Source organism: Silurus aristotelis (genome assembly GCF_946808225.1).
Source record: "Silurus aristotelis genome assembly, chromosome: 26".
Classification (NCBI taxonomy): domain Eukaryota; kingdom Metazoa; phylum Chordata; class Actinopteri; order Siluriformes; family Siluridae; genus Silurus; species Silurus aristotelis.
The window spans coordinates 232,378-244,877 of record NC_139599.1 but is presented as its reverse complement, the minus strand read 5'-3'; the positions used below and the strand labels follow the sequence as shown (position 1 = coordinate 244,877).

Below are 12,500 nucleotides of genomic sequence, written 5' to 3'. Positions count from 1 at the left end.
ATGACCCGAAGCACACAGCCAGGATAACCAAGGAGTGGCTCTGTAAGAAGCATATCAAGGTTCTGGCGTGGCCTAGCCAGTCTCCAGACCTAAACCCAATAGAGAATCTTTGGAGGGAGCTCAAACTCCGTGTTTCTCAGCGACAGGCCAGAACCCTGACTGATCTAGCGAAGATCTGTGTGGAGGAGTGGGCCAAAATCCCTCCTGCAGTGTGTGTAAACCTGGTGAAAAACTACAGGAAACGTTTGAACTCTGTAATTGCAAACAAAGGCTCCTGTACCAAATATTAACATTGACTTTCTCAGGTGTTCAAATACTTATTTGCAGCTGCATCATACAAATAAATAGTTAAAAAAATCATACATCGTGATTTCTGGATTTTTTTTTTAGATTATGTCTCTCACAGTGGACATGCACCTACGATGACAATTTCAGACCCCTTTATGATTTCTAAGTGGGAGAACTTGCAAAATAGCAGTGTTCAAATACTTATTTTCCTCACTGTATATACAGTGCGGAAAATAAGTATTTGAACACCCTGCTATTTTGTGGATGTCCACTGTGAGAGACATAATCTAAAAAAAAAAATCCAGAAATCACGATGTATGATTTTTTTTACTATTTATTTGTATGATACAGCTGCAAATAAGTATTTGAACACCTGAGAAAGTCAATGTTAATATTTGGTACAGGAGCCTTTGTTTGCAATTACAGAAGTTAAATGTTTCCTGTAGTTTTTCACCAGGTTTGCACACACTGCAGGAGGGATTTTGGCCCACTCTTCCACACAGATCTTCTTTAAATCAGTCAGGTTTCTGGCCTGTCGCTGAGAAACACGGAGTTTGAGCTCCCTCCAAAGATTCTCTATTGGGTTTAGGTCTGGAGACTGGCTAGGCCACGCCAGAACCTTGATATGCTTCTTACAGAGCCACTCCTTGGTTATCCTGGCTGTGTGCTTCGGGTCATTGTCATGTTGGAAGACCCAGCCTCGACCCATCTTCAATGCTCTAACTGAGGGAAGGAGGTTGTTCCCCAAAATCTCGCAATACATGGCCCCGGTCATCCTCTCCTTAATACAGTGCAGTCGCCCTGTCCCATGTGCAGAAAAACACCCCCAAAGCATGATGCTACCACCCCCATGCTTCACAGTAGGGATGGTGTTCTTGGGATGGTACTCATCATTCTCCTTCCTCCAAACACGTTTAGTGGAATTATGACCCAAAAGTTCTATTTTGGTTGCATCTGACCACATGACTTTCTCCCATGACTCCTCTGGATCATCCAAATGGTCACTGGCAAACTTAAGACGTGCCTGGACATGTGCTGGTTTAAGCAGGGGAACCTTCCGTGCCATGCATGATTTCAAACCATGACGTCTTAGTGTATTACCAACAGTAACCTTGGAAACGGTGGTCCCAGCTCTTTTCAGGTCATTGACCAGCTCCTCCCGTGTAGTTCTGGGCTGATTTCTCACCTTCCTTAGGATCATTGAGACCCCACGAGGTGAGATCTTGCATGGAGCCCCAGTCTGAGGGAGATTAACAGTCATGTTTAGCTTCTTCCATTTTCTAATGATTGCTCCAACAGTGGACCTTTTTTCACCAAGCTGCTTGGCAGTTTCCCCGTAGCCCTTTCCAGCCTTGTGGAGGTGTACAATTTTGTCTCTAGTGTCTTTGGACAGCTCTTTGGTCTTGGCCATGTTAGTAGTTGGATTCTTACTGATTGTATGGGGTGGACAGATGTCTTTATGCAGCTAACAACCTCAAACAGATGCATCTAATTTAGGATAATAAATGTAGTGGAGGTGGACATTTTAAAGGCAGACTAACAGGTCTTTGAGGGTCAGAATTCTAGCTGATAGACAGGTGTTCAAATACTTATTTGCAGCTGCATCATACAAATAAATAGTTTAAAAATCATATATTGTGATTTCTGGATTTTTATTTTTAGATTATGTCTCTCACAGTGGACATGCACCTACGATGACAATTTCAGACCCCTCCATGATTTCTAAGTGGGAGAACTTGCAAAATAGCAGGGTGTTCAAATACTTATTTTCCTCACTGTATATATGTGTGTGTGTCTGTATGAGTGTTACCCTCAGTCCGGGGATGAAGTCTCCTCGTTTGTAGTAGTCAGTACTGGCGGCTGCTCGCTCCACAGACGTCCCCATACCATACTTATTATTCTCACAAATAAATATACACGGCAACTTCCACAGGGACGCCATGTTATATGTCTCAAATATCTGCCCCTGTACACACAAACACACACACACACACACACACACACACACACACACACACACACACACACAGTATGATGAGTGGTGCCCACCACAGCAGGTCAGTATAGGGTAGAGGGCAGAGTCAGCAGGTCTCACCTGATTGGCCGCTCCATCTCCATAGAGACAGACACACAACTCGTTCTTTCCCTGGTATTTGCAGGCGAGTGCGACTCCTGCCCCCAGAGGAACCTGAAAACCACAACGTACAGATTAGAAAAAAAACACGTCTCCCTGAACACATCTTCACCCCCACCCTCACCCCCACTCTCACCCTCACCCCTGTCTTCATCCCCACCCTCACCCCTGTCTTCACCATCACCCCCACCCTCACCCTCACCCCTGTCTTCACCCCCACCCTCACCCCTGTCTTCACCATCACCCCCACCCTCACTTCTGGTTCTGAGGGTCTGTGTGAAAATCTCACCTGCGCTCCAACAATTCCATTTCCTCCGTAGAAATTTTTGGCATACATGTGCATAGAGCCGCCCTTTCCTTTTGCGATACCACCACGACGACCTGAAACACAAACACAAATATCACCACCATTTCTGGGTCTGATGACTCTGTCTTTGTGTGTGTGTGTGTGTGTGTGTGTGTGTGTGTGTGTGTGTGTGTTACCTGTGAGCTCAGCCATGATCTCACGCACAGTGCCGCCCCTGGTGAGTGTGTATCCGTGAGCACGGTACGCTGTGATCAGGTGATCAGTATGATTAATTCCAGACTCGATTCCCACTGCACACGCTTCCTGTTACACCAAAGAGTGTGTGTATTACAGTGACGCTTACCATGTGTTAGAGTGTGTGTGTGTGTGTGTGTGGAGTGTGCATACCTGCCCATCGTACAGGTGACAGAAACCGCGGATGATCTTCTGTTTGTAGAGCTGGTCAGCCTTCAGCTCCATCCTCCTTATCACCTGCATGGTTCTGTAGTACTGAAGCCCCTCCTCCCTTGTTAGCACCGCCTTCTCCGGAGGCCCCGCCTCCAGCTTATGCAACTCACATTTCTGCAAAGAATTTGTGGTTTACATCTCGTTTAACCAATCAACAGGGAGAACAGTCGCACTTCTCAACGCTCTCTGTGGATTCTCATAATTACCAAACCTGATACCAAAATACTTATACAGTAAGCATGTCCTCGAGACCACAGAGGAGGAGAGATAAAAAGATATCATGGATTCGGCTGTGGATGATTTAGGATTCACTTTTGAATCAGATGCTTTACAAGCTGGCGCTATTGCTAACTCCGAGACTGAAACTCAACCCGATAACTGAAATTCTCTCGGCTATAAACGGTCTAAAGAGCGAATTTTTATCCCAATACAAGGAGGTTCTTCTCACCGCCACAAACATCTTTTTTTAATATGAGGAAGATTTTTTCCAATTTTCATTTGGGTAAACCGGCGTCCCAGACTGAGGCTCTCTTTTGTATTTACCATATGAACGTGGAGGGTTTCAGCTGCCTAATCGTAAATGGTTTTACTGGGCAGCAATGTTCTGGTTCACAGATGAAAAGTCGGACCCTTGGCTATGGATTGAGGCCTAAATATCCGGACAACTGCCCTTAAATGTGTAATACTAACTTTACACCTGGGACTCAGGATGCTGGATTCAAAGTTTGGGCAACAAAAGGTTTGTGTACGGTGGGAGATTTATTTAGTAATGACACTATACTTAGTTTCCAGGAAATAATACAAAAGTTTGATCTGCCTAAAACTTTTTTATATCTTCCAAATAGGTATTTTATTAACAAGATACATAATCATTCCTCTTTAATGCCACAAGTTGAATGTTTTTTTGGGGAAAAGTTTAAGATTTTTTGTTCCTGTTGTTGAAAGAAAAAAAAAAAAGGTCCCAAATGTCCTCAACTCTGTATACTACATATTTTCCATGCAACGTGACCTTTCAAAACTATGATAGAAAAATTTTGATATTTAGTTTAATACAAGCTAAAGTAAAAAAAAATCAAATACATTCTTCTGTGTGTGTGTGTGTGTGTGTGTGTGTGTGTGTGTGTGTGTCACCTTAATGTCGAAAGTGGCTTGAGGAGTGAAATCTGTGTAGGTCCTCGCTGACACAATCACTCTGCTCCCCTACACACACACACACACACACAAATCCAGGGTTCTGCACTGTTGAAAAATTCTCGAGTGGTCATTACTCCCAAACCACACCCCTTAACCACTACATAGGCCTCACAAACACCTGCACATGTGGGCGTGTCCCAAACCACACCCCCTACCCACTACATAGGCCACACAAACACCTGCACATGTGGGCGTGTCCCAAACCACACCCCCTACCCACTACATAGGCCACAAAAACACCTGCACATGTGGGCGTGTCCCAAACCACACCCCCTACCCACTACATAGGCCACACAAACACCTGCACATGTGGGCGTGTCCCAAACCACACCCCCTACGCACTACATAGGCCACACAAACACCTGCACATGTGGGCGTGTCCCAAACCACACCCCCTACGCACTACATAGGCCACACAAACACCTGCACATGTGGGCGTGTCCCAAACCACACCCCCTACCCACTACATAGGCCACAAAAACACCTGCACATGTGGGCGTGTCCCAAACCACACCCCCTACCCACTACATAGGCCACAAAAACACCTGCACATGTGGGCGTGTCCCAAACCACACCCCCTACCCACTACATAGGCCACACAAACACCTGCACATGTGGGCGTGTCCCAAACCACACCCCCTACGCACTACATAGGCCACACAAACACCTGCACATGTGGGCGTGTCCCAAACCACACCCCCTACGCACTACATAGGCCACACAAACACCTGCACATGTGGGCGTGTCCCAAACCACACCCCCTACGCACTACATAGGCCACACAAACACCTGCACATGTGAGCGTGTCCGAAACCACACCCCCTACGAACTACATAGGCCACACAAACACCTGCACATGTGGGTGTGTCCCAAACCACACCCCCTATCCACTACATAGGCCACACAAACACCTGCACATGTGGACGTGTCCCAAACCACACCCCCTACCCACTACATAGGCCACACAAACACTTGCACATGTGGGTGTGTCCCAAACCACACCCCCTACCCACTACATAGGCCTCACAAACACCTGCACATACTGGCATGTTATCAGTAAGGTGTTCTGAGCTGAGCTCCACCTTCAGATGATTGACTGTATCAACACATCAACCTCCACAACCATACACAACCACCACCAACACATCAACCTCCACAACCATACACAACCACCACCTACACCATACACAACCACCACCTGCACCACCAACACATCAACCTCCACAACCATACACAACCACCACCTACACCATACACAACCACCACCTACACCACCAACACATCAACCTCCACAACCATACACAACCACCACCTACACCATACACAACCACCACCTGCACCACCAACACATCAACCTCCACAACCATACACAACCACCACCTACACCATACACAACCACCACCTACACCACCAACACATCAACCTCCACAACCATACACAACCACCACCAACACATCAACCTCCACAACCATACACAACCACCACCTACACCATACACAACCACCACCTGCACCAAGTCAAGTCAAGTCAAGTCAAGTTTATTTGTATAGCGCTTTTCACAACAGACATTGTCTCAAAGCAGCTTTACAGAAAACAACAGTGAAGGTGAATGGTGTGCGTTTGTCCCTGATGAGCAGCCGTGGTGACAGTGGCAAGGAAAAACTCCCTTAGATGATATGAGGAAGAAACCTTGAGAGGAACCAGACAACCTTGAGAGGAACCAGACAACCTTGAGAGGAACCAGACACCACCAACACATCAACCTCCACAACCATACACAACCACCACCTACACCATACACAACCACCACCTACACCACCAACACATCAACCTCCACAACCATACACAACCACCACCTACACATCAACCTCCACAACCATACACAACCACCACCTGCACCACCAACACATCAACCTCCACAACCATACACAACCACCACCTACACTATACACAACCACCACCTACACCACCAACACATCAACCTCCACAACCATACACAACCACCACCTACACAACCACCACCTACACCACCAACACATCAACCTCCACAACCACCACCTACACCACCAACACATCAACCTCCACAACCATACACAACCACCACCTACACCATACACAACCACCACCTACAACACCAACACATCAACCTCCATAACCACCACCTACACCACCAACACATCAACCTCCACAACCATACACAACCACCACCTACAGCACCAACACATCAACCTCCACAACCACCACCTACACATCAACCTCCACAACCATACACATCCACCACCTACACATCAACCTCCACAACCACCACCTGCACCACCAACACATCAACCTCCACAACCATACACAACCACCACCTACACCACCAACACATCAACCTCCACAACCATACACAACCACCACCTACACCACCAACACATCAACCTCCACAACCACCACCTACACCACCAACACATCAACCTCCACAACCACCACCTACACCACCAACACATCAACCTCCACAACCACCACCTACACCACCAACACATCAACCTCCACAACCATACACAACCATCACCTACACCATACACAACCACCACCTACACCACCAACACATCAACCTCCACAACCACCACCTACACCACCAACACATCAACCTCCACAACCATACACAACCACCACCTACAGCACCAACACATCAACCTCCACAACCACCACCTACACATTAACCGCCACAACCATACACAACCACCACCTACACCACCAACACATCAACCTCCACAACCACCACCTGCACCACCAACACATCAACCTCCACAACCATACACAACCACCACCTACACCACCAACACATCAACCTTCACAACCATACACAACCACCACCTACACCATACCCCCGTCAGACTGGTCGTGGGGGGGGGGTGTAGGAACCATTTATAGTGCTTCTCTTAATGTTAGTCAGAGATTAGGATTCAGCTTTAAATCATTTGAAGTGCTCGTTCTTAAAATTGCACTTTCAGACATGCATAGAAATCTCGCTCTGGTCACCGTGTACAGACCCCCAGGACCCTACGCTGATTTTCTTCATGAGTTTGCTTGTTTTCTCTCAGACCTCCTGATCAGCTTTGATAAAGTGCTGCTTGTAGGAGATTTTAATATTCATGTAGATGATGTAAACGATGCCCTAGGATTATCATTTGTCGATTTACTAAACTCTTTTGGAGTTAAACAAAACGTCACCAGACCAACCCACCGTTTTAACCACACACTAGACTTAATAATATCCCACGGAGCAGACGTCACTGATATAGATATTTTACCCCAGAGTGATGACATCACAGACCATTATCTCCTACTGTACACACTACCGGTAGAGCAGATTAACCGTGTTTCACCATGGTATCGACTTGGTAGGACTATTATTCCAACCACTAAGGACAGATTCATAAATAACCTGCCTGATTTATCTCAGTTTCACATTAAACCCATAAATGCTGATCATCTTGATGAGATGGCAAACAACATAGACCTTATCCTCACTAGCACTTTAGACACTGTTGTCCACATCCGGTTAAAAAAGGTTCGAGAACAAGCACCTGCACCTTGGTATAATAGTCATACACATGCCCTAAAGAGAACAACACGTAATCTGGAGAGAAAATGGAGGAAAACTAAATTGGAGGTATTTAGAATTGCGTATAAAGACAGTATGCTCAGCTACAGACAGGCGCTAAAAGCTGCTAGAGCTGAACACCTGAGCAAACTCACAGAAAATAACAAAAACAACCCCAGGTTCCTTTTCAGTACAGTCGCTAAATTAACAACAAATCAGGGATCTGAAAAATGTGTTCCATCACAGTTTAGTAGTGAAGACTTTATGAATTTCTTCACTGAAAAAATAGATAACATTCGAAAAACAATTGTGGCAGTTCAACCTCTGACAGCATCTCCCGACACAATCGTACTAACAACCCCACAACTACACTGTTTTACATGTATAGGACAGGAAGAGCTGTATGATGCTATTATGAAAGCTAAATCAACAACATGTCAGTTAGATCCAATTCCCACTAAACTACTGAAGGAAGTGTTATATACAGCTGGTGAGCCTCTTTTAAATATTATTAACTCCTCACTATCGTTAGGTCATGTCCCTAAATCCCTCAAGTTAGCAGTTATTAAGCCCCTCATTAAAAAACCTAATCTGGATCCAAACACCCTATCGAATTACAGACCAATTTCAAATCTCCCATTTATGTCTAAGATTTTAGAAAAGATTGTCGCTGCCCAGTTATGTAACCACTTGCAGGAGAACAATATCTTTGAAGAGTTTCAGTCAGGTTTTAGGCCCCATCATAGCACAGAAACTGCTCTAGTTAAAATCACTAACGACCTGTTTTTAGCTTCAGACCAAGGCTACATCTCCCTATTAGTTTTACTAGATCTTAGTGCTGCGTTCGACACTATAGATCATGATCTTCTCCTCGATCGCTTACAGAATTACATCGGCATTCAGGGACAGGCATTAAGCTGGTTTAAATCCTACCTGTCCAATCGTTACCATTTCGTAGATTTAAATGGAGAGCTATCCAGGATAATGCTAGTAAATTATGGCGTGCCACAAGGGTCAGTTCTGGGACCCCTGCTTTTTACAATATACATGCTTCCATTAGGAAATATTATTAGAAGGCATGGAATTAGCTTCCATTGTTATGCTGATGATACCCAGCTATATATTTCATCCAAACCAGGCGATACAGCTCAATTAGCTCGCATAACTGAGTGTGTTGAAGAAATAAGAGATTGGATGACCCATAACTTTCTGCTATTAAATTCTGATAAAACGGAGATTTTGCTCATCTGCCCAAAAAATAGTACACAGAAGCTCCAGCATCTCAGCCTGCATTTAGACGGTTGTTCTGTAACTACTAGTTCAACAGTAAAAGACCTGGGAGTTATTTTAGACAGCAACTTATCTTTCAAAAATCACATCAATCAAGTTACAAAAACAGCCTTCTTTCACCTTAGAAATATTTCTAAGCTAAGAAATATGTTATCTATATCTGATGCAGAGAAGCTCGTCCATGCGTTTATGACCTCTAGAATAGACTACTGTAATGCATTACTAGGTGGATGTCCTGCATCATTAATAAACAAGCTTCAGTTAGTTCAGAATGCCGCAGCAAGAGTTCTTACTAGGTCAAGAAAATACGATCATATAACCCCAATCTTATCGTCCCTACATTGGCTTCCTATTAAGTTTTGAATAGACTACAAACTACTGCTACTCACTTATAAAGCACTAAATGGTTTGGCTCCCATGTATCTATCCAGTCTTTTAACACGCTACAATCCGTCACGCTCCCTGAGATCTCAAAACTCTGGGCTTCTAGTAGTTCCTAGAATAGCAAAGTCCACTAAAGGTGGTAGAGCATTTTCACATTTAGCTCCTAAACTCTGGAATAGTCTTCCTGACAGTGTTCGGGGTTCAGATACACTCTCCCAGTTTAAGTGCAGATTAAAAACATATCTTTTTAGCAAAGCCTACACATAACACACATCACACACATCACATCATAACCTTGTGCTCCAGAACATCTGATCACATGCACATTATCAACTTGTGCTGTTAATATCATGAACAGCAGCTACGCTAATTCCTCTCCACTGCTTCTCTTTCTCTCCCCATCCCGAGGCTTCCTGAGGTTCCTCCAGCTCCAGTCACGTCCCACCTCGTGAAGATTATGGACCTATGGATGATCATGGAGAAGTAGATGCCGAGTGTTTAAAGGCCCTGGCATGGAGAAGCTGATGCTGGATCTATGATGATCACAAATTGTTCTGTATTGTTGAAAGATTTATGACCAAACTTTTGATGTCACCCATATGAGGATGGGTTCCCCTTTGAGTCTGGTTCCTCTCAAGGTTTCTTCCTCATATCATCTAAGGGAGTTTTTCCTTGCCACTGTCGCCACGGCTGCTCATCAGGGACAAACGCACACCATTCACCTTCACTGTTGTTTTCTGTAAAGCTGCTTTGAGACAATGTCTGTTGTGAAAAGCGCTATACAAATAAACTTGACTTGACTTGACTTGACCATACCACCATATACCACCACATGCACAAACATGACGTCTTACCTCAGATACAAGCTCAGCTCCCTTGTGTGTGTGTGTGTGTGTGAGAGAGAGAGAGAGAGAGAGAGAGAGAGAGAGAGATTAGTAATAAACACTAGTTAGCATTGCTATCCTCTGTAGAGGTAAATGAATTTCTGAGGTAATGTAAGAATTAGCCGGTTAGCCATAACTGTGCTATTTGTTAAATGTTCCCTGAAATTATATACATTATTATTATTAGTTGTAACGCTGTTGTATAACAGTGTTAGCTTAGCCGGGTAGCTGTCAGTAGGACGGTCAGTGTTAGCTTAGCCGGGTAGCTGTCAGTAGGACGGTCAGTGTTAGCTTAGCCGGCTAGCTGTCAGTGAGACGGTCAGTGTTAGCTTAGCCGGCTAGCTGTCAGTAGGACGGTCAGTGTTAGCTTAGCTGGCTAGTTGTCAGTAGGACGGTCAGTGTTAGCTTAGCCGGCTAGCTGTCAGTGAGACGGTCAGTGTTAGCTTAGCCGGCTAGCTGTCAGTGGGACGGTCAGTGTTAGCTTAGCCGGCTAGCTGTCAGTGGGACGGTCAGTGTTAGCTTAGCTGGCTAGTTGTCAGTGGGACGGTCAGTGTTAGCTTAGCCGGCTAGCTGTCAGTAGGACGGTCAGTGTTAGCTTAGCCGGCTAGTTGTCAGTGGGACGGTCAGTGTTAGCTTAGCCGGCTAGCTGTCAGTGGGACGGTCAGTGTTAGCTTAGCTGGCTAGTTGTCAGTGGGACGGTCAGTGTTAGCTTAGCCGGCTAGCTGTCAGTAGGACGGTCAGTGTTAGCTTAGCCGGCTAGCTGTCAGTAGGACGGTCAGTGTTAGCTTAGCCGGCTAGCTGTCAGTATGACAACGCTCACGTTAGCTAGTAGACTATATAGTCTATAGCAGTGATACTAATAAACACTGGGTAAAGTCACACACATTTCATCTCCTGTACACCACTGTCCTCAAGGTAACGCGTGTGTGTGTGTGTGTGTGTGTGTGTGTGTGTGTGAAGGTCACTCTACGGATTTTCTGTAACTTAACGGCACATTTTACACACCTGCAATAAAATATTAATAATAATAATAATAATAATAATAATAATAATAATAATAATAATAATAATAATAACCTACATTCCGGGAGACACCTCCTCTCACCACTGTGGAGATCAGACTCAACATCTTCCTCATATCACCAACACACACACACACACACACACACACACACACACACCCCCGGGGAACTAAATGACACACGCGCACACAGCGGGTTGCCTTTCCGATCCCTCTGAAATCCGCACAAAGAAGGGGAGTGATGCAGGTAAAGGAGATTAGGGTGAGGGTGATGGTGGTGTATATGAAGGTGAGGAAGGTGAAGATAAAGGTGGTTGTTATGAAGGTAAAGATGATGGTCATAATGGTATTAAAGGCGATGAAGGTGATGGTGATGGTAGTGAACATGAAGGTGATGAAGGTGAAGGTGATGATCATGATGGTAATGAAGGGGATGAAGATCGTTATAGTGATGAAGGTGAATGTAAAGAAGATATGAGGAAAGGTGATGAAGATCATGATGGTAATAAGGATGAAGAACGTAGAGGTGATGAAGATCATGATAATTCTATTGATGAAGGGGGTTGTGATGAAAGTGAAGATCATGATGATAATAAAGGTGATGGTGATAGTGGGGAACATGAGGATGATGAAAGTGAAGATGATAAATAATAATAATAATAATAATAATAATAATAATAATAATTAATATTATTATTATTATTATTGGATTAATAATAAAACACGGAATTGTTTTAAAACTGTCAGTGCGATAATAAACACAGAGGGGATTCACTAACAAAACATGGCAACACACACACACACACACACACACACACACACACACACACACACACACACACACACACACACACACACACACACACACACACACACACACACACACAGCGCCCCTTGCAGGACTGGAGGAGTAAATGCGGTCCGGATTCTGTTCCGAATCACTTTCGAAGTGCGCTGAACAG

At 44.8% G+C, this 12,500-nt stretch overlaps 1 protein-coding gene and 1 long non-coding RNA gene across 3 annotated transcripts in view; both read right to left on the bottom strand.

Moving 5' to 3' along the window:
- The window catches only part of pdha1a (pyruvate dehydrogenase E1 subunit alpha 1a), a 16,887-nt gene extending 5,164 nt beyond the window's left edge, over window positions 1–11,723 (bottom strand). Inside the window, exons 1-8 of one of the 2 annotated variants that reach the window (XM_083530587.1) lie at window positions 11,599–11,719; window positions 10,488–10,508; window positions 4,308–4,376; window positions 3,117–3,290; window positions 2,906–3,032; window positions 2,712–2,803; window positions 2,384–2,476; window positions 2,099–2,254 (exon numbers count right to left, since the gene is read on the bottom strand). In XM_083530587.1, coding sequence (XP_083386713.1) covers window positions 2,099–2,254; window positions 2,384–2,476; window positions 2,712–2,803; window positions 2,906–3,032; window positions 3,117–3,290; window positions 4,308–4,376; window positions 10,488–10,508; window positions 11,599–11,655 — 789 coding nt within the window. In that variant the 5' untranslated portion in view covers window positions 11,656–11,719. Of the gene's footprint in view, window positions 1–2,098; window positions 2,255–2,383; window positions 2,477–2,711; window positions 2,804–2,905; window positions 3,033–3,116; window positions 3,291–4,307; window positions 4,377–10,487; window positions 10,509–11,598 lie in introns of both variants that reach the window. The other variant, XM_083530588.1, reaches the window with a different exon arrangement.
- Window positions 6,124–7,048, bottom strand: LOC310720213. The gene is made up of 4 exons (XR_014531682.1): window positions 7,004–7,048; window positions 6,679–6,791; window positions 6,378–6,474; window positions 6,124–6,201 (listed from the first exon to the last, which is right to left on the bottom strand). It is a non-coding gene; the product is annotated as an uncharacterized lncRNA (long non-coding RNA).
- Window positions 11,724–12,500: the final 777 nt, after the last annotated feature.